Source organism: Schistocerca cancellata, chromosome 1 (assembly GCF_023864275.1).
Source record: "Schistocerca cancellata isolate TAMUIC-IGC-003103 chromosome 1, iqSchCanc2.1, whole genome shotgun sequence".
Lineage (NCBI taxonomy): Eukaryota > Metazoa > Arthropoda > Insecta > Orthoptera > Acrididae > Schistocerca > Schistocerca cancellata.
In genome coordinates, this window is record NC_064626.1 from 141392238 (window position 1) to 141411026 (window position 18789).

The following is an 18789-nucleotide window of genomic DNA, read 5'->3' on the forward strand; positions in this document are numbered from 1 at the left end:
CTGCAACCATGTAGCCTGCAGATTCCTTGACTTGTGCCATAGGGTGTTCAGGTTTCAGGTTCTGCCGAATAGATCTGGCATCAATTACACGCAGGAGGTGGCTACGAGGGTAGTAGGGGCTGTGTAGCATGGAGTGGGCAGTTTTTTAGGTTAGAGGGTCTCAGGAAAACACAAAAGAGCTTCAATCACAAAGAGTGAAGGCTGAACATAGGAAGAAGGAACCATCAGTATAACAGCTGTAAATTTTTGTAGCTGTGTTGGGAAAGCACCAGAGCTGAAAGTGCTTATAGATAGCTATGATGCTCAAATTGTTATAGGCACTGAAAGCCAGCTAAAGCTGGAGATAAGTTCAGCTGAATTTTTTGCGAAAAATATGGCAGTGTTCTGAAAAGATAGGCTACACACAGTTGGCAGTGGCATGCTTCTTGTTGTTGTCAGAAGTAGTTTATATTGTCGCAAAACTGAAGTAGATACTTTCTGTGAGTTAGTATGGGCAGTGGGCATTCTTGGCAGCAGGAATAAAATAATAATTCGATCCTTCTACTGACCTCCCAGTTCAGATGATACAGTTGCTGAAAGGTTCAAAGAAAACTTGAATAATTTCACACATAAACCCGACATACTATTATAGTTGATGGTGGCTTTAATTTCCCTCGATATGTTGGTGAAAATACATATTTAATTCCAGAGGTACACACACACACATCATCATACAAAATTAGGCTAAATGCATTCTCTGAAAATTATTTTGAGCAGTTAGTTCATGTTCTCATGCTAACAGTAAATGGTTCTGAAAACACACTTGACCATTTAGCAACAAATAATCGTGAACTAATAATGAGGACCAAAATGAATCAGGGATTAATGAACACAGGCTTGTTATAGCAAGATTGAATATTGTAACCCCCAAAATCCTACAAAAATGAATGAAAAATATACCTATTCAAAAAAGCAGATAAATATTCACATGACATCTTTCTGAGAGAATCTCCAGTCCTTCCAAATTAACAATGTAAGTGTAGACCAGATGGATGTGGCTTGAATTCAGAGAAATAGTATAAGCAGCAATTGATTTATACCAGATAAATTAACAAATAATGGAGCTGGTCCTCCAAGATACACAAAACTGGTCAGAACACTATTGCAGAAACAACAAAAAGACAGGCCAAATTTAAACTGACACAAAATCTCAAAGATTGGTGATCTTTTACCAAAGCTCAATATTTAGCATGGACTTAAATGCAAGATGCTGATAATAGCTTCCACAATGAAACCTGGTAGAAAATCCAAAGTGATTCTAGCTGGATGTGAAGTATGCTAGTGGCAAGAAACAATGAAAGCCTTCTCTAAGTCACAGCAATGGAAATAAAACTGATGACAGTGCTGCCAATGCAGAGTTACTAAACACAGCCTTCCAAAATTTCTTCACCAGAGAAGGTGAAATAAATATTCCAGAATTTGAATCAGGAACATTTGCCAGCATCAGTAATGTCAAAGTAGATGTCCTTGGAGTAGTGAAGCAACTTACATCACTTAACAAAAGCAGGTCTTCCTGTCCAGACTGTACGCCAGTCAGGTTCCTTTCATATTATGCTGTTAAAGTAGCTCCATACTTGACAGCCTCATGCAGGCCTCCACTCAATGAATGATCCACACCCAAATACTGGAAAGTTGCACAGGTCACATCAATATTAAAGAAAAGTTGTAGGAGTAAGCCACTAAATTAAGGCCCATATCATTGTCAATATGCAGCAGGAGTTTGGAACATGTTTTGTGTTCAAACATTATGTATTACCTTGAAGAGAATAGTCTGTTGACACACAGACAACACAGATTTAGAAAACATAATTCTTGTGAAACACAACATTCCCATGAAGTGTTGAGTAGTATTGACAAGGGATTTCAAATTGATTCCATATTTCTGCATTTCCACAAGGCTTTTGACACTGTACCACATGAGCATCTTCTACTGAAATTGTGTACTTACATCTGTTACGTGACTGGATTTGTGATTTCCTATCAGGGAGGTCACAGTTCAAGTAATTGATGGAAAGTCATTGTATAAAACAGATGTGATTTCTGGCATTCTCCAAGGTAGTGTTGTAGGCCCTTAGCTGTTCCTCATCTATAGAAACGTTTCAGGAGACAATCTGAGCAGCCATCTTAGGTTGTTTGTAGATGATGCTGTCATTTTTTGAGTAGTAGTCATCAGAAGATAAAAACAAATTGCAAAACAGATTTACAAAAGATATATGTATGGTGCAAAAATTGGCAATTGACCCTAAATAAGAAAAAGCCTGAGGTCATACACAGTAGTGCTAAAAGGAATCTGTTGAACTTCAGTTACATGATGAATCAGTCAAATCTAAAGACTTTAAATTCAACTAAATACCTAGGAATTACAATTATGAACAACTTAAACTGGAAGGAACACACAGAAAACGTTGTGGGGAAGGCTAACCAAAGACTGCATTTTATTGGCAGGACACTTATAAAATGCAACAAATCTACTAAAGAGATTGCCTGTATTATGCTTGTCTGTCTTCTTAGAATACTGCTGCATGGTGTGGGATCCATACCAGATAGGATTGACGGAGTACACGGAGAAAGTTCAAAGGAGGACAGAACATTTTTTTACTATTGTGAAACAGGGGAGAGTGTGTCATTGAAATGATACAGGATTTGGGCAGGACATCATTAAAATAAAGGTTTTTTTTTGTTGCAGCAGAATCTTCTCATGAAATTTCAATAACAAATTTCCTCCTTTGAATGCAAAAATATTTTGTTGAAGCCAACCTACACAGGGGGAAATGACCATCACAATAAAATAAGGGAAATAAAAGCTTGCACAGAAAGACATATGTGTTGGTTTTTTTTCTGTACACTGTAAGAGATTGGAATAATAGGGAATTATTGTGAAGGTGGTTCAGTGAACTGTCTGCCAGGCTCTTGAATGTCATTTGCAGAGTATCAATGTAGATAGTGTTTTAGAGTATCATGCTGATGTAGTTTTCTCTTCCATTGTACTACAACTTTTACATTCTCCATTTAGCCCATGAATTCCAGCAGTGTATAATGTTCTGAGAAAAATGAATTTTTATGCAATAAAAATGAAACACTGAAAATGAGGTATAAATTTTATGTTTGCTTTGTTGCTTCTTACATGTCGTTTAATGTACTGAAAATGCTTTCTGGTAGTAACTTGGTTTTCTTTACAAATAAAATGTTAATGATCTCAGTACTCAGTGTTAGATTTCATTCATTGTTATATACCTTGCTGAAACTGCTACAGACTGGATCATACACCCACTGATACATAGTTCCTCATACTGGTTAGTTTCTAGGCAAAGTCTGAAAGAGTAGTTTGTCCAACAATAATGGAAATTCATGGGTGGAATATCCCTAAAAATAAGGGAAAGGAAATCACCTTCCTATAACAAACTGATGTGTGAGGCACAGAGAAACACAACAGAAAACAGTATTCACACTAGCCTTTTGAGTTCTGATACTTTCTGTGACAAAATTACATCCATTTGCACACAACCACGCAGATACCCTAACTCACCAGGTGATGAACATTTGGGTGGCTGTGGTTGTGTGAATCTCTTTACTAGAAAAGGAGCATTAGCTGAAAAGCTAGTGTGAATATTGTTTTCTGTTACGTTTTTCTATGTTTCACACTTGTGGTATGAGTGTCTTTTCCCCCTTATTTTATATAGGGTACTTTACTTGACTGTTAGCAATATGTAACAGTCTTTTTTCAATGTGCTGCTCAACACCACCTCTGTGGTGATTAGCAATCTAGCTTTTCCGTGTTTCATATCCCTGTCCAATAAAAAAAAAAAAAAATTCCAGTTCCCTTAATCACTTGCACCAAATGTTGGTATGTATTTTATGAAATGGCTGTATTTTCTTCCAATCCTTCCCCATTTTAGGGTTGTGCTCCATTCCTAATGACAACACTGTTGTTTTCAGTTCCCTGTTGTACTCGGTGTGTAAGATTTTTACTGAGACATATACATGTAATCTGTGTAAATGTAATCCACCAAATAAGTGAAATCAGTTAATGCACAAATTATAATGACATCCCTTTTTATGTAGTGGCAGCTTCATCTTCAATTTCTAATCCACAAAATGAGCCTGGTAGCAGTTTGAGAGCAGCTGTAATGAACAATGCTCATGAAACAACTGAAGACTCGAGGGTAAAGGAACTCGGCAGCTCACCTATAACAGAGCATAGCAATGTGGAGGATGAAGATTCTCTTTCTGCTACAGATTTACAGAAAGTAAATATTGTTAGCAATGTAAGTAAATATAGATGTTATATATGATGTATTTTATATAATACCTGAAGTGTTGCATTTAAGAAGAGTATAAGCTGGACCCACCATGGTCACTTAAACAAAATGTTTACAAATTTATTTTCTCATGTTTGTTTTGCAATTAGTGGATCACAATTTTTATAGATCATTATTGATAGTCCAAAAGTTCATCTAAGAAGTTGGAGGAGAGCATCAAAAATAAAAAAAACTTGAAGATTTTCAATACTTACAGATAGTTAGCATTTTCAGCAAGCAATAGGTAAAGCTGGTAGACAATAACAGTGTAAGTTTGGTAATATGTCCAGATAGGTAACAGGTTAATCACCTTGGTTGCATCATAGCTAGTAAATGAAATGGCTGCTTTCACGTGTGTCCCTATTTTTGTATCCCACCTGGAAGGCGGCACTTGTCTGCTCCTGTAAACTGAAGGGTAGGCTGAATGTAGGAAGTGAGTAGGAGCAGGAAAAGGTGAAAATGCTTCAGTACTGCCATTAGGTTATAACTCTTTTACTTAACTTTGCGTACAGATGAGCACTTGGGTGCAAAGCCGTTCATCCATAAAATCTAACAGCTACTAGTAGTTGGACAAACTATCACTGAAGTAATACAGTCTGTAATTGCTGGCCCCCTATGAAGTAGAAACAATGTTGCTAGGTCATCTCCTCTGAATCAAATAGGCTGAAGCTGGAGCGGAGCTCGTAGATCTGCACAGTTCAGGCTAGAGGGCACTGTCATCGGTGTCTGTGCCATGGTGCCAACCTAAGTACTTAGCACCTACGCTGTGGCCTCATAGCTGTCAATACCACATCCCTTCCCCCTGAAACGATGCACCGTCATAAAGCATGGGAGTGCCGTGTGTCTGGGAGCGATATGAGGCAAGGAAAGTCCATAGTGCGCACTCGCAAGAGTGCGTGGTGCGCAACTTGCTCATCTGTGACTTAAATGTATGCACACAACGTTCAGCCTCACCATTCGACTGGGGGTGGAACGGGGCTGAGGTCAGATGCCAAATGCTGTTAGCAGCACAGAATGCTTCAAACATGGAGGACACGAATTGGGGGCCATTGTTGGAGACAATAACTTCATGAAGGTCCTCAATACAAAAAATAGACGTCAGTCTGAATAGTACTGGCAGGTGTAGCAGAAGACATAGGCACAACAAAAATAAAGTTTCTGTATGCATCAATGACTATCAACCATTGGGTGTCCCAGAAATGACCCACAAAATCAATATGAACGCACACTGCCAAGGTGCAGTAGGAGTCGGCCACGCAAAAAAGCGCTGGCAGGGAGCAGATTGATGCTCCGCGCAAGAGCAACAGTTAGCAAACAAATTCTCAATTTGTTTATCAATGCCGACCCCCAATGACCAGCATGCTACAATCTGAGGACTTCAGACTGCAACGTACAAGGTACAACAACACGAGACTGATCATTGTCAGTTCATAACAAGATAACACCGTGGTGTACAGAGAAGTTGTGACTTTGCGCAAAGTAACATTGAACAAGTGGGTCACGAATCAGTGTAGCAGATTGAGGCCATTGAGTACGAATATACTGCAAAAGAATCTGCAAAGAAGCGCTGGCGGATGTCATGGAAGCAATGCGATGAAATCCACTGGAAAACCAGCAGCTAATTCCTTATCTTACAAATAAATAAACATGCAGGACATTCAGAAGAATCGAACAGTTCGTCAGGACAGATAGGCAGACAAGACAAAGCATCAGCATTGCCATGCTGGGCTGTAGGCAAAAACAAAAAGTCCAACATTGCAACTTTTGTGCAGTATGGGCCGGAACTGGCTATGATGGGTGGGACGACGGTGTCAAAGGCTTATGGTCAGTGACCAAATACAACTTTTGACTCTACAAAAATCATGAAACTTAGTCACTCCATATACAATAGCTAAAGCTTCTTTCTCAATTTGAGAATAGTTTTGCTGGGCAGAATTGAGCAACTTACATGCAAAAGCGATCAGGCGATCAACAGAATTAATGCGGTGCGAGACCGGCGCTGATGCCGTACAAAGATGCATTGACAGCCAAAACAACTGGTTTGGAGGAATCGAAAGGAATCACAGTGATCACTCAACAAAGCAGATTTGAGGTTGTGGAAATCAGCGTCACATTCTGAAGACCAAGCAAAAGGAACGTTCGCTGCGCTGCATTTGGTATAAACTGAATATAATATATAATATGTAATTTTGCCCAACACAGACTGAAATTCTTTAAAGTTCCTGGGTGCTGGCAAGTATCTAATCCCACTGATATGTGATGGCGAGGGGTGGGTACCCTGTCCATTAATCACATGTCCTAAATACTGAATCTCAAATAGTTCAAATGGCTCTGAGCACTATGGGGCTTAACATCAGTGGTCACCAGTCCCCTAGAACTTAGAACTACTTAAACCTAACTAACCTAAGGACATCACACACATCCATGCCCGAGGCAGGATTCGAACCTGTGACCGTAGCGGTCATGCGGTTCCAGACTGAAGTGCCTAGAACCACGCGGCCACACCGGCCACCACTGAATCTAAGTTTGAAAAATTTGCACTTGTCTCTTTTACACTTTAGTCCTGCCTGCAAAAGTACAGTAAATAAGGCACGCAAATTCTGCAGATGTTAGTCAGGGGTGCGACATGATAAAACTATATCATCCAGTTAATTGGAACAACCAGGGACAGTGGCACACAACTGCTAGAAATAAGACAGAAAAATAGGAGCCAAAGCACAATTGAACTGAAGGTGGTGAAACTTGAACAATCCTAGGTGAGTGTTGATCACAAAATAGTGCTGAGATTGTTCGTCGAGCGGAATCTGAAAGTATGCGTCCCGCAAGCCAATTGTGGAAAAGAAAGATTAGAGTGTGCACGGAGGCTTTCCGACAGTCGTTCTTCCTGTGAACCATACACGACTGGAACAGGAAAGGGAGGTAATGACAGTGGCACATAAAGTGCCCTCCGTCACACACCGTTGGTTGGCTTGCGGAGTACAAATGTAGATGTAGATCAAAAATGTCTTCAGGACACTGTAAGGGAAAAGTAGCTACCACTGTCTGGGGATTTACTGTACACTTAGTCAGCACAAATATGGAGACAACTGTTTGGTTACTTCACACACACTATAGGCGAAGCCCATGATGAAGCAGAAACAAGGTTCAATGACACCACTGTTTTGCAAATGCGTAAGTTCAGCAGCTACGGCATCGTACGGTGTGAGCGGTACCGGGCGTGAGTGCTGGAAAATAGGTATGGCATTGTCTTGAACTAAAATACGGGCTGTAAAGTCTGTGGCACAACCAAGGCCATCAGAAAAGAGTTCAACAAAATCATTGCATAGGGCAGCAACACTGTCTACATGGCCACTAGCATTGATGAGAAGTACATTGTCCTGAATTGCGAGGCCAAAAAAGTTCAAATGCATCCATGCCAAAAACATTCGTAGCATCAGTAGAGTGGAGCACATGGAAAGACACTGTACACGTCATTGCACCATACGTGGCTTGCAAACTACACACACACTGAGCACTCAGATTTCCTGTCCAGTAAATGCAGTCAGCGAGGAATGAGAACGACAGAGCGGGGCAAACCAAGCAAGTCATACGTAGATTCGTTCAGTAAAGAAACTGACACACCAGTGTCCAGCTGCATGCGAACAGAATGTCCACACATGTTCAACATCACAAAAAGTTTCCTTCCATTGCACTGGATGTGAGAGGAAGTGTCTGGCAAAACGTGATCCACACAACAAGCTGTTGATGCATGTGAAGCAGGAGGCTTTACATAAATGGCATTAGCCGGCCGCGGTGGTCTAGCGGTTCTGGCACTGCAGTCCGGAACCGTGGGACTGCTACGGTCGCAGGTTTGAATCCTGCCTCGGGCATGGGTGTGTGTGATGTCCTTAGGTTAGTTAGGTTTAAGTAGTTCATAAGTTCTAGGGGACTTATGACCTAGGATGTTCAGTCCCATAGTGTTCAGAGCCATTTGCACCATTTTTGCCATAAATGGCATTAACATCCGTAGGCTGATGTGAATCATGATCATGGCAGTTGCCATTGCGGTGACGCCCACGTGAGTCACGCGAATGGGAGACAAGTTGTGAATGAGTTTCTCTTACTACACACAGCTTTCACATGTCCTTTCTTATTACAAAAATAACACTGTGCTTGATGGGATGGGCAACTGTCCCGTGGGTGGGCACGAAAGCAGTTCAGACATGATTTGAGTTTCTCAGTGGGTACCGGGCTTGAGACTTATTTACTTACGCGCAAGCGGCGCAGTGCGGCATGGCTGACTTTGCTGGGGCTGGGCAGAAGGGCACATGTTGTGCCGTGCTAACAGTACACACCCCCAGGGTCACGTCAAACGTGGAAGTAGCCATGTCTAATGTATCTTGTCTGTCTAGCAAGTCCACTACTTCCTGCAAGGACAGGTTTTTAAATCTGAGGATTTGCTCACTGATGTGGTGACCCGCCACCTTCCATGCAATAGTGTCTTTAATCATTATATCCGCATATGAGTATCCACATCAGCAATTAGTCACAATCAGATGTTAGTACCTCAAGGTCTGCTAACCAAGATTTGTTGGACTGCATAGGGCCACACTGGAGACCAAAGAATTTGTAGCATGCAACTAAAACAATTACAATGTCACGGAAGTGGGAGTTCAAAGCATCAGTCACTTCGTCGTAAGTTTTAGTTTCTGGGCGGGTGGTAGGAAACAATTTTATGAGCACACGGTATAACATAACACCTGCATTGGCAATGGAAAAGGCAAGCCACTCTGTACCTGGTACATTGTATGCTGTGAAGTGTGCCTTGAGCTGGGCAATGTAGAATAAACCAACGGTTGCCTCGTCAGGAAAGAGGGAAGGAGAGGGAAAGACAAAAGGATTTGGGTTTTAAGGGAGAGGGTAAGGAGTCATTCCAATCCCGGGAGCAGAAAGACTTACCTTAGGGGGAAGAAAGGACAGGTATACACTCGCTCGCGCGCGCGCGCTCACACACACATCCATCCGCATATACACAGACACAAGCAAACATTTGTTTGTGTGTCTATCGACCTGCCAGCGCTTTTGTTTGGTAAGTCTCATCATCTTTCTTTTTAGATATATTTTTCCCACGTGGAATGTTTCCCTCTATATGCAAAGAGTTTGGGCATATATATATATATATATATATATATATATATATATATATATATATATATATATATATATATATATATATATATATATACAGGGTGTTTCAAAAATGACCGGTATATTTGAAACGGCAATAAAAACTAAATGAGCAGCGATAGAAATACACCGTTTGTTGCAATATGCTTCAGACAACAGTACATTTTCAGGCAGACAAACTTTCGAAATTACAGTAGTTACAATTTTCAACAACAGATGGCACTGCGGTCTGGGAAACTCTATAGTAAGATATTTTCCACATATCCACCATGCGTAGCAATAATATGGCGTAGTCTCTGAATGAAATTACCCGAAACCTTTGACAACGTGTCTTGCGGAATGGCTTCACATGCAGATGAGATGTACTGCTTCAGCTGTTAAATTGTTTCTGAATTCTGGCGGTACACCTGGTCTTTCTAGTGTCCCCACAGAAAGAAGTCACAGGGGTTCATGTCTGGCGAATAGGGAGGCCAATCCACGCCGCCTCCTGTTTGTTTCGGATAGCCCAAAGCAATCACACGATCATCGAAATATTCATTCAGGAAATTAAAGACGTCGGCCGTGCGATGTGGCCGGGCACCATCTTGCATAAACCACGAGGTGTTCGCAGTGTCGTCTAAGGCAGTTTGTACCGCCACAAATTCACGAAGAATGTCCAGATAGCGTGATGCAGTAATCGTTTCGGATCTGAAAAATGGGCCAATGATTCCATTGGAAGAAATGGCGGCCTAGACCAGTACTTTTTGAGGATGCAGGGACGATGGGACTGCAACATGGGGCTTTTCGGTTCCCCATATGCGCCAGTTCTGTTTATTGACGAAGGCATCCAGGTAAAAATAAGCTTCGTCAGTAAACCAAATGCTGCTCACATGCATATCGCCGTCATCAATCCTGTGCACTATATCGTTAGCGAATGTCTCTAGTGCAGCAATGGTAGTGGCGCTGAGGGGTTGCCACGTTTGAATTTTGTATGGATAGAGGTGTAAACTCTGGCGCATGAGATGATACGTGGACGTTGGCGTCATTTGGACCGCAGCTGCAACACGGCGAACGGAAACCCAAGGCCGCTGTTGGATCACCTGCCGCACCAGCTGTGCGTTGCCCTCTGTGGTTGCCGTACGTGGTCGCCCTACCTTTCCAGCACGTTCATCTGTCGCGTTCCCAGTCCGTTGAAATTTTTCAAACAGATCCTTTATTGTATCGCTTTTTGGTCCTTTGGTTACATTAAACCTCCGTTGAAAACTTCGTCTTGTTGCAACAACACTGTGTTCTAGGCGGTGGAATTCCAACACCAGAAAAATCCTCTGTTCTAAGGAATAAACCATGTTGTCTACAGCACACGTGCACATTATGAACAGCACACGCTTACAGCAGAAAGACGACGTACAGAATGGCGCACCCACAGACTGCGTTGTCGTCTATATCTTTCACATCACTTGCAGTGCCATCTGTTGTTGAAAATTGTAACTACCGTAATTTCAAAAGTTTGTCTGCCTGAAAATGTACTGTTGTCCCAAGCATATTGCAACAAACGGTGTATTTCTATCGCTGCTCGTTTAGTTTTTATTGCCGTTTCAAATATACCGGTCATTTTTGAAACACCCTGTATCTACATGGCCTTGCTATCAGTGAACACTGATTTTCTCAGTGTTGTACTGTAACCAAATCTACAATCACCTTTTGCTTTGCCTTGCTCATTCTGATGGACAATTAATTCTCCGTCATAACACAAATCCACAAACAAAACAATGAGCATCATTGGTACATAGATACATATTCTTATGTCAACATATTTATGAGTTAGCTATTAATTTCAACACTTTGTATTAACAATTAATGGTTGGCATGTTTATCTAGATTCTAAGATACATAACTTTCTACTCATTTTGCCCAGAATATGAAAACATACTCCAGTATGTCATTCATATAGCCCTACATGAGGTGCCTTCCTTGGCTTGGTTGCCACTTCTTTAATGGCACTGTGAAGATCTCTACACCTCACTCACAACCACCAACAATACCTCCATTTAACAGCTGACAACCATTATATGTCAAAAGAGACATCACATCTGTGGAGAGAGACAGCAGATGTCCATTTACTGAAAACCTTGACTGGGCATTGATGATCAATCAGCTGTTTGCCCAGCTAGCCCATAAACTGATCCTGGGCTGATCAGTGGTGAAAATTTATTGTACAGATCCAGAGTTTCTGTAGTTTCCTTAAACAACTTCAGGCAAATTGCAGGATGGTTCCTTCCAGTTTCATTCACCTTCCTTGTCATCTGAATTGCTCAGTCACTATTGACTTATTCATCAGTGAGACATCAAGTCCTAAGCTTTCTTCTTAAACAGTTGCACACCATTTTTCTCCTATAACCCCAACAAATATCACAACTATCAAGGCATTGACCAGAAATTCAATTACAGCTAGTACTACAAAAATATCCAAAACCTTAACAAAATCTTTTCCCTGTTCATACTTGCTGAAATGGGGATGTCAAATTATGGAGGTGGCATAGTCATAGACAGGTACAATGGAAAAAATGTTAGAAATACTTCAGCTTTCTGATAGGCTCTTTTGAAGTAATCTAATGGCAGTGGGTAGTTGGAGTAGGAAAGTTCTTTAGGTGTGTAGAGAGAGGGATAATAGGGTGAAGGAGGGAAAAGATGTTAGTTCTTCCTGTGGGAACATGCATCGATGTGTTGGGGCAGGATAAGCCTCCCCATTCCTATCCCATGCACTTCCTTACCCCCACAACCCACCCCACCTAGATTGCTGCTATTGTCAGATACAGCCAAATTCAGGCTTCAGCATTTGCAGGCAGGAGGACTTTATCTGGAGCCTGAAGTGTTCCTGGGATTCTTCTTTATTGTACCTCTCTGCGACCCAATGTCTCCTGTGTGGTGAGTAGCAATCTTTCCTTTCCATGTTGTTGCCATCTTAAGCAAATTGTACAAATGCACTTGGATGTCATGGAATTCCACCACTTAAGAAAGATATGTGAAAATTCACAGCATGATATTAAGACAGTTCTTATGAGGAATGTCCTGTTTTCTAAATTACACTTCATCTACATACATACTCCACAATCCACCATACAGTGCATGGCAGAGGGTACCTCATACCACAACTAGCATCTTCTCTCCCTGTTCCACTCCCAAACAGAACGAGGGAAAAATGACTGCCTATACGCCTCTGTATGAACCCCAATCTCTCTTATCTTTGTGGTCTTTCCACGAAATTTAAGTTGGTGGCAGTAAAATTTACTTACCCTACGACACTTTGTGCTCTTGGTACTCTCTGGAAAAAGTGAGAAATTAGGGTATGGGCTTTAAGTGATCAAGGCACTTATTTGTGTAAGGTGTTTAACGTGCTCTTCTAATGGGCATGCAGCCAGATCCTGTTGACATTCTGCCATGATCCTTCAGCCCAGATATGTCCAGCCATCTTCAGGTCAGTAGACTACTAATGAAGAGCCCAGGTGCATTCACAGTATTTGCACTGAATCTCTCTCATGCAAAATGTGCTGGTGACTTTCGGTGCATGCATCAGGCGATGACTGCACAGGACAACAGAGGTGGGTCTGCTGTCATCAGTGGTTAAAGTGAGATGAATTAATCATTGAGTACTGAATGACCCCATCAATTATGCTATGACAATTTTAATTATAGGATTTTAATTTTTATCCAGTTGAAAGCTGTCACGATTTATAAGATTATCAGCAAGATGCATTTCCACAGATTCTTTGATTAATGAATCCCAAAAAAGTGGAAACAAGCTAAAATTATTGTTCTATTGTATTCCATTGAGTGTCCCATGGAAATAGTGTTCTACTACCACTGATTTTTTAATGGTTGTTGAAGACAGGTGTATATTTAGTGTTCCGTACAATACTCCTGGACAGTTTGTCATCTGGTGATCTGGCCTGTATAAGCAGCACCACACGCACAGGGTTTACTGTAAGCATCTTTTTTTCCAGTTGTAAGTTGTCTTTAATGAAGCCAACCAGGGACAAATCTTCAGTGGTGGACAGAAGATAACCTTGATTTTATTTTTCGTAAGCAATCTGCATATTTTAGAAGACACATTCCCAGCGTATGAAAGGAACGCAGTTGATTTATGGTCATACGTGTCCTCAGTGTGTTGCTTCTTCTTGATACAGCTGTGCTTGGCCTTACATATTTGGCATGAAGTGTAGACCTTCTCTTTAAAAAAAAAATGTTCTCCAAGTATTGAATTCTTCGTGGAGGTTTTCACTGTCTGGTATTATGTACACCCAATGTATTAAGATATGGAGAACACTGGCAGGTTGTGTAGGGTGATGACAGCTGGAGATATAGATCTGTGTGCATGGGTTTTCTGTGCACAAAATGTCCCAGTGACCCTTCATTCTTATGGCATACTAACACATCTAGAAAGTATAAAGTCCCATATTTCTCATTATCCATGATAAACTTGATATTCCCATGTAGTGAGTTTATGTGACAAAGGAATTTCTCCAGTTCTTGTCTGCCATGAAGGCCTGCAACAAAAATATCATCTTACATAATGCTAGAAAATCATTGGTTTTAAAACAGCTGACTAAAGTGCTTTCTCTTAAGTCCTCCACAAAAAAGATTAGCCACCACAGGGGACAAAGGGTTCCCCATGGCAAAGCCATCTGTTGGTTCAAAGAATTTGTTATTTAATAAGAAGTAAGCTGATGAGAGGGTAAGTTCAAACAAGGCCATCAGGTCACCACTGAAGAAGTTACCAGTAAGATGTAAAGAGTCCATTAAATGCACTTAGGTAAAAAGTGAGACCACATCAAAGCTAACAAGTAAATCAGAGCTGTTAAGTTTAACTGTCTTCAAGCAATTGACAAGAAACCACAGAATTAGGCATGTGTTAGCAACACTTACCCACATACAGCTTGAGTAGCAGGGCCAGATGTTTTGCAGTAGAATAGGTTGGGGAATCAATGTTACTCAAAATTAATATTGTGGCAGAATCTCAGTGGTATCTGGCTGCACACCCAAAAATTTACAAGAAATATGCTGGGAAAATCTTAATGTGGTGTTTAAACTATAGTTAAAAGTATAATGGAAATGTGCTGAGATTTGTAAAATATTTCAGCTTACATGTGATGCTATAAAAGCAAGTGGAATTGGTGCTTACCTTGGCCTAAAGGAGGAAGATATAGAAAATATGGTTACTGATGAAACTGAAGAATGTCTTGACATTTTTGGTGCTCTAGACCTTGGACAAAGGGCACAAAAGGTTGTGTGGAACACACTTGGCAAGGTATTAATCTATTAGTAAGAGATATTAATAAGAGATTTCAGAGAATATTAGTTTCAGACCTGCATGAATGCATGCACAACATTAGTAACTGCAGTATATCTCTCTGTAATGGAGAAACTTGTTCCCTCACAATACACTCCTTTTTATTCTAAGATTGTTTCTCATAGTATCTCAGTGTGCAGCACTGTAATACTGCTTAAATTCACACTCTGTTCCTGCTTTTGTACTTCTGTTCATTTCCAACCTTTTTTAACTCCATTTATCAGAATCCTATACGAGCTGATTCCACGATTGGTAGCTTTCGCTCATTTGGTCTCACGCTATTTGACAGTTAAAAGAAGAATGTACAGTTTTAGTCAGTAGTTTATCATGAAATAAAATGTGAAAAAATATTTGTACTGTGCATTGCAGTTTTTTTTCCCAAAGCAACTGTTGTTACAGTATAAATGTTGAATAACTAATGGATGAAGTGTTTGCAGTTATATCCTGTTCCTTGTACCTGTTTGTGACATATTTCTTACATGTGTAAATATGGAAAGAAGTCCCCACTCTCTTATGATTATGGGTGTGAAATTGCCACCAGTGAGTATAAACTGTAAATATAAATTCACATTTCTGGGGCTCTGGGTGAATAAATCATATACACCACCCATCCATCCACCTGAAAAATAAAATATTGCATTAAAATTAAAGTATGTTTGAATCATATTTCAATTAAATAAAATGCCATTGCTCCCTTAGTGATAGCATGCAAATAACCACAATGCTTTGAAGTAGTAGTTTAATTTTAAAGGAATAGAGGAATGTAAATGTGCAGGGTTCCAAGTAGAAGCACATGACAAAAAGACTAAACCAAACTTTTTGGTAACCTAATGCCATATTGACAAGTGTTGATACAAGGCACTTGGTAGAGATTAATGAAACCCTGCTTCATATAGAATTCTCATTGCGAAATAATAAAAGTGCATATTATACAAAACCTGGCAGCAAATATTGGATAGCTGTGAAATAAGCTCTGAACAAGCACCTCTTCCCACTTAAGGATATTTGCAACTAAAAGTGCTTATATAACTAGAAACAGACCACTTGGATGTGGAAGGTGAGAATCCCACAACAAAGTTAAACATAGGGTCTTTGGCTGTTTTCAGTGATCAGGCCTCTTACTTTAAGGTGTTTTATTATTCTTTTATGGCTCTTTAACCTTCACTTACTTTACCTTGTTTCTATGTCTCTGAAAAAACCATAAGAGAATTATACACCCACCCTCTCCTTAAAGTAATACTTTTCTCTTGAATGTTTTTGTGGGGAGGAATCGATGACTTCAGTTTGGTCAATTTATTTCCTCCAGTCAGTCAATTAATACACTACTTGTCAAACAGCTGAGACATCTAATACTCATTGAAATGTGTACTTCAACATTTTCCATCTCTAGAAGCCCTTGCCAGTGCATCTCTGAGATTTTATTTCAAAATTCTCCACTTTGTTTATTTGCAAGAGTCTTGCATACTTTCTCCAACTAATCTAATCTAATCTAGCATTCCTCCTTCCCATCTAAATGAATTGTGTAGCTAGCATGTTGTGGCTGATGTACAGAGAGATCAGATTATCAAATTTTGTTATTTATTCCTATAAGATAGAGATGTTAATTACTATAAGTACATACAAAAATAAAAACCAACTAGTTTCACAAACTATAACACTAAAAAATTTGTGTTACCCTCACTTGTATTTTTAACAGGCCTTTCTCCTGACAAATTTACTGGATCTTGGCCACCTAGTGAAAGTAATGGGAATGAATGATATAAATGAAGTGAAATTAAATAACAAGAGATTCTACATGGAAACAATAGCAGCATTAGGTGAAGAAATAGAAGATCCAAAATTGGTTAGTAAACATTAAACTTTTCTTTTACATTAGCTGCTTCATCATGAACTGAAACACTTTTAACTTGTGAATCCAACTTCACAGATCAGAATTTTAGCAACCAAGTGGTTAATTGACAATCTGAATAAGACCTTACCAACAGAAGCAGTTGGAGCTTTGGGAAACATTATTTGTGGTTTACCAACGCCCACTATCACAGACTTACTTAGTAAGGACAGAGCCTTTGCTAAACTTTTACCTGTATTGAGAAACATAAAAGGGTGTCCAATGATGTGCTTGCAGGATCTTGCAGCAATAGCTGTAAGAAATTATGGAGATCCAAGCACATGGAGTTCAGAAGACATTTCTGCTTTAGGGGTTATAATGGCAGGTAAGGTTGTTGTTGTTGTTAACATGGAAACAGTTTGTTTTATTCACTTAAATCCAATGCCTTTAAAAAAAATTGTTTCCTAAGGATTGAATACCAGACATTGGAAATCGCTGAAAGGTACTCGGGGTAACCATCCCCTCTGTGGATTGACTTCTCGTGCTGTGCAATGCTTACCTCTGAATGTGATTAAGGTAACTCATTTCTCTTTCACTGTCATTATTTTGGTTGTTTGATACACAATTGATGTCCATACCAAAATATTCCTCAGGATCTTACAGTTGAACAAGTGGCATCCCTGCTTCCAAGTGCTGTTTCAGTGAGTGAAGACAAATTCTCTGTGCTGCCGGAACAACAAAAAGAAATACTAAAAAAAACATTGAGACGTCAAGAAAGAGATTTAATTAATAAATCAGTGTGTAATTTGGTTTTAAACATACAAACAGTCATTATGTTAACTATTTTATGGTTTCATTTAATCTTTTAGTTACATGGAAAAATGTTACATCTATCATTTGTCATAATGGTGTTATTTACAGTTCGTGTGCAAAGTTTTGTGTTGGTATTCTATCCAATAAATGTGTTGTACTTTTATATATCTTTTATTTCTCGCAATTGCTATTTATTCAAATATTCATAATTACTTTGCTAAAATTCTTCATAATGACAAATGACTAATTACATCTTAATTACATTGTAGGAAACAATCATGTTGAGAATTGGCAGTAAATGTATTGCAACAGCCTTTGATTAGTTAAAGGTGTGTCAAGTTTATTCTGATAAACTGATGCTAGATGTTGAGAGATCCAGTTAAATATCCGTCACAGTTGCATTGATTTGTGGTGGACAATCGCACAAGTTTTCAAGCTACTTAAGTCTTGGGCCATGATTTGATAATGGACATTATTGGCCGAAACCAATCAGCATGAAGAAATGACTGTTACTGCAGCTATGATGGATTTTGAAGGAAAATAGACTATGGATATTGCTGTTATTGAAAATAATCATGATGAAATATTTTATTTTCTTCTACTTTTCACGACACAATTACATGAGCATTTCACAATATCATAACTGAGTTTGGTCATCCAGTTGCATTCAAATGACCAATACTAAAAAGAGGAAACATAGGATCATTATAGCCCCTTGCGGGTCAGGGGAGGGGGGGGGGGGGGGGGGATGTAAGAATGGGCCTGAGGTATTCCTGCCTGCCTTAAGAGGCAACTAAAAGGAGTCCCTCACATTTGGCCTTTGTGATGGTCCCCTGTAGGGTTGCTTTCTTCACCGATGATGACCGTGGACTTGTTTGCACCTGATACCCAGCACAATAGGCAGTCTGTTGTGGTGGGGCTGCCATGTACCCTGTTTGTTGTAGCCCCTTGACAACACAGGGATTGCTCTGCTGATGCCTGTGCCGTTAATTCCCCACTATACTCCCCCTGCGGGTCCGGGGATTAGAATAGGCCCGAGGTATTCCTGCCTGTCGTAAGAGGCGACTAAAAGGAGTCCATCCCCCTCACGGGGGTAGTTAGCGCCTGCGTCCGGAGACGGACGGTTTCACGACCTATAATCGTGGTCCTTTTGGTTTTAAACTTCTCGTTTCTTCCTTCCTTTTGTTGGTCCCTTTCTTTGCTCTTCTCCACCTCACTGTCTTCCTTACTCTTTCCCTTGACTTCTCCTTGCCTTCTCATAGCCTTTTTCTCCTTGCCTTCTCATAGCCTTTTTCTCCTTGCCTTCTCATAGCCTTTTT

At 40.1% G+C, this 18789-nt stretch overlaps 1 protein-coding gene across 1 annotated transcript; it reads left to right on the forward strand.

The window, feature by feature from the left end:
• Positions 1-4195: 4195 nt before the first annotated feature.
• LOC126108911 (otoancorin-like) lies at positions 4196-17793 on the forward strand. The gene is made up of 7 exons (XM_049914396.1): positions 4196-4304; positions 14620-14787; positions 16526-16672; positions 16757-17042; positions 17127-17233; positions 17311-17454; positions 17740-17793. Exons 2-7 carry the CDS (start codon positions 14692-14694, stop codon positions 17791-17793), a joined length of 834 nt encoding a protein of 277 aa, XP_049770353.1. The 5' UTR covers positions 4196-4304; positions 14620-14691.
• The last annotated feature ends 996 nt before the right edge of the window (positions 17794-18789 follow it).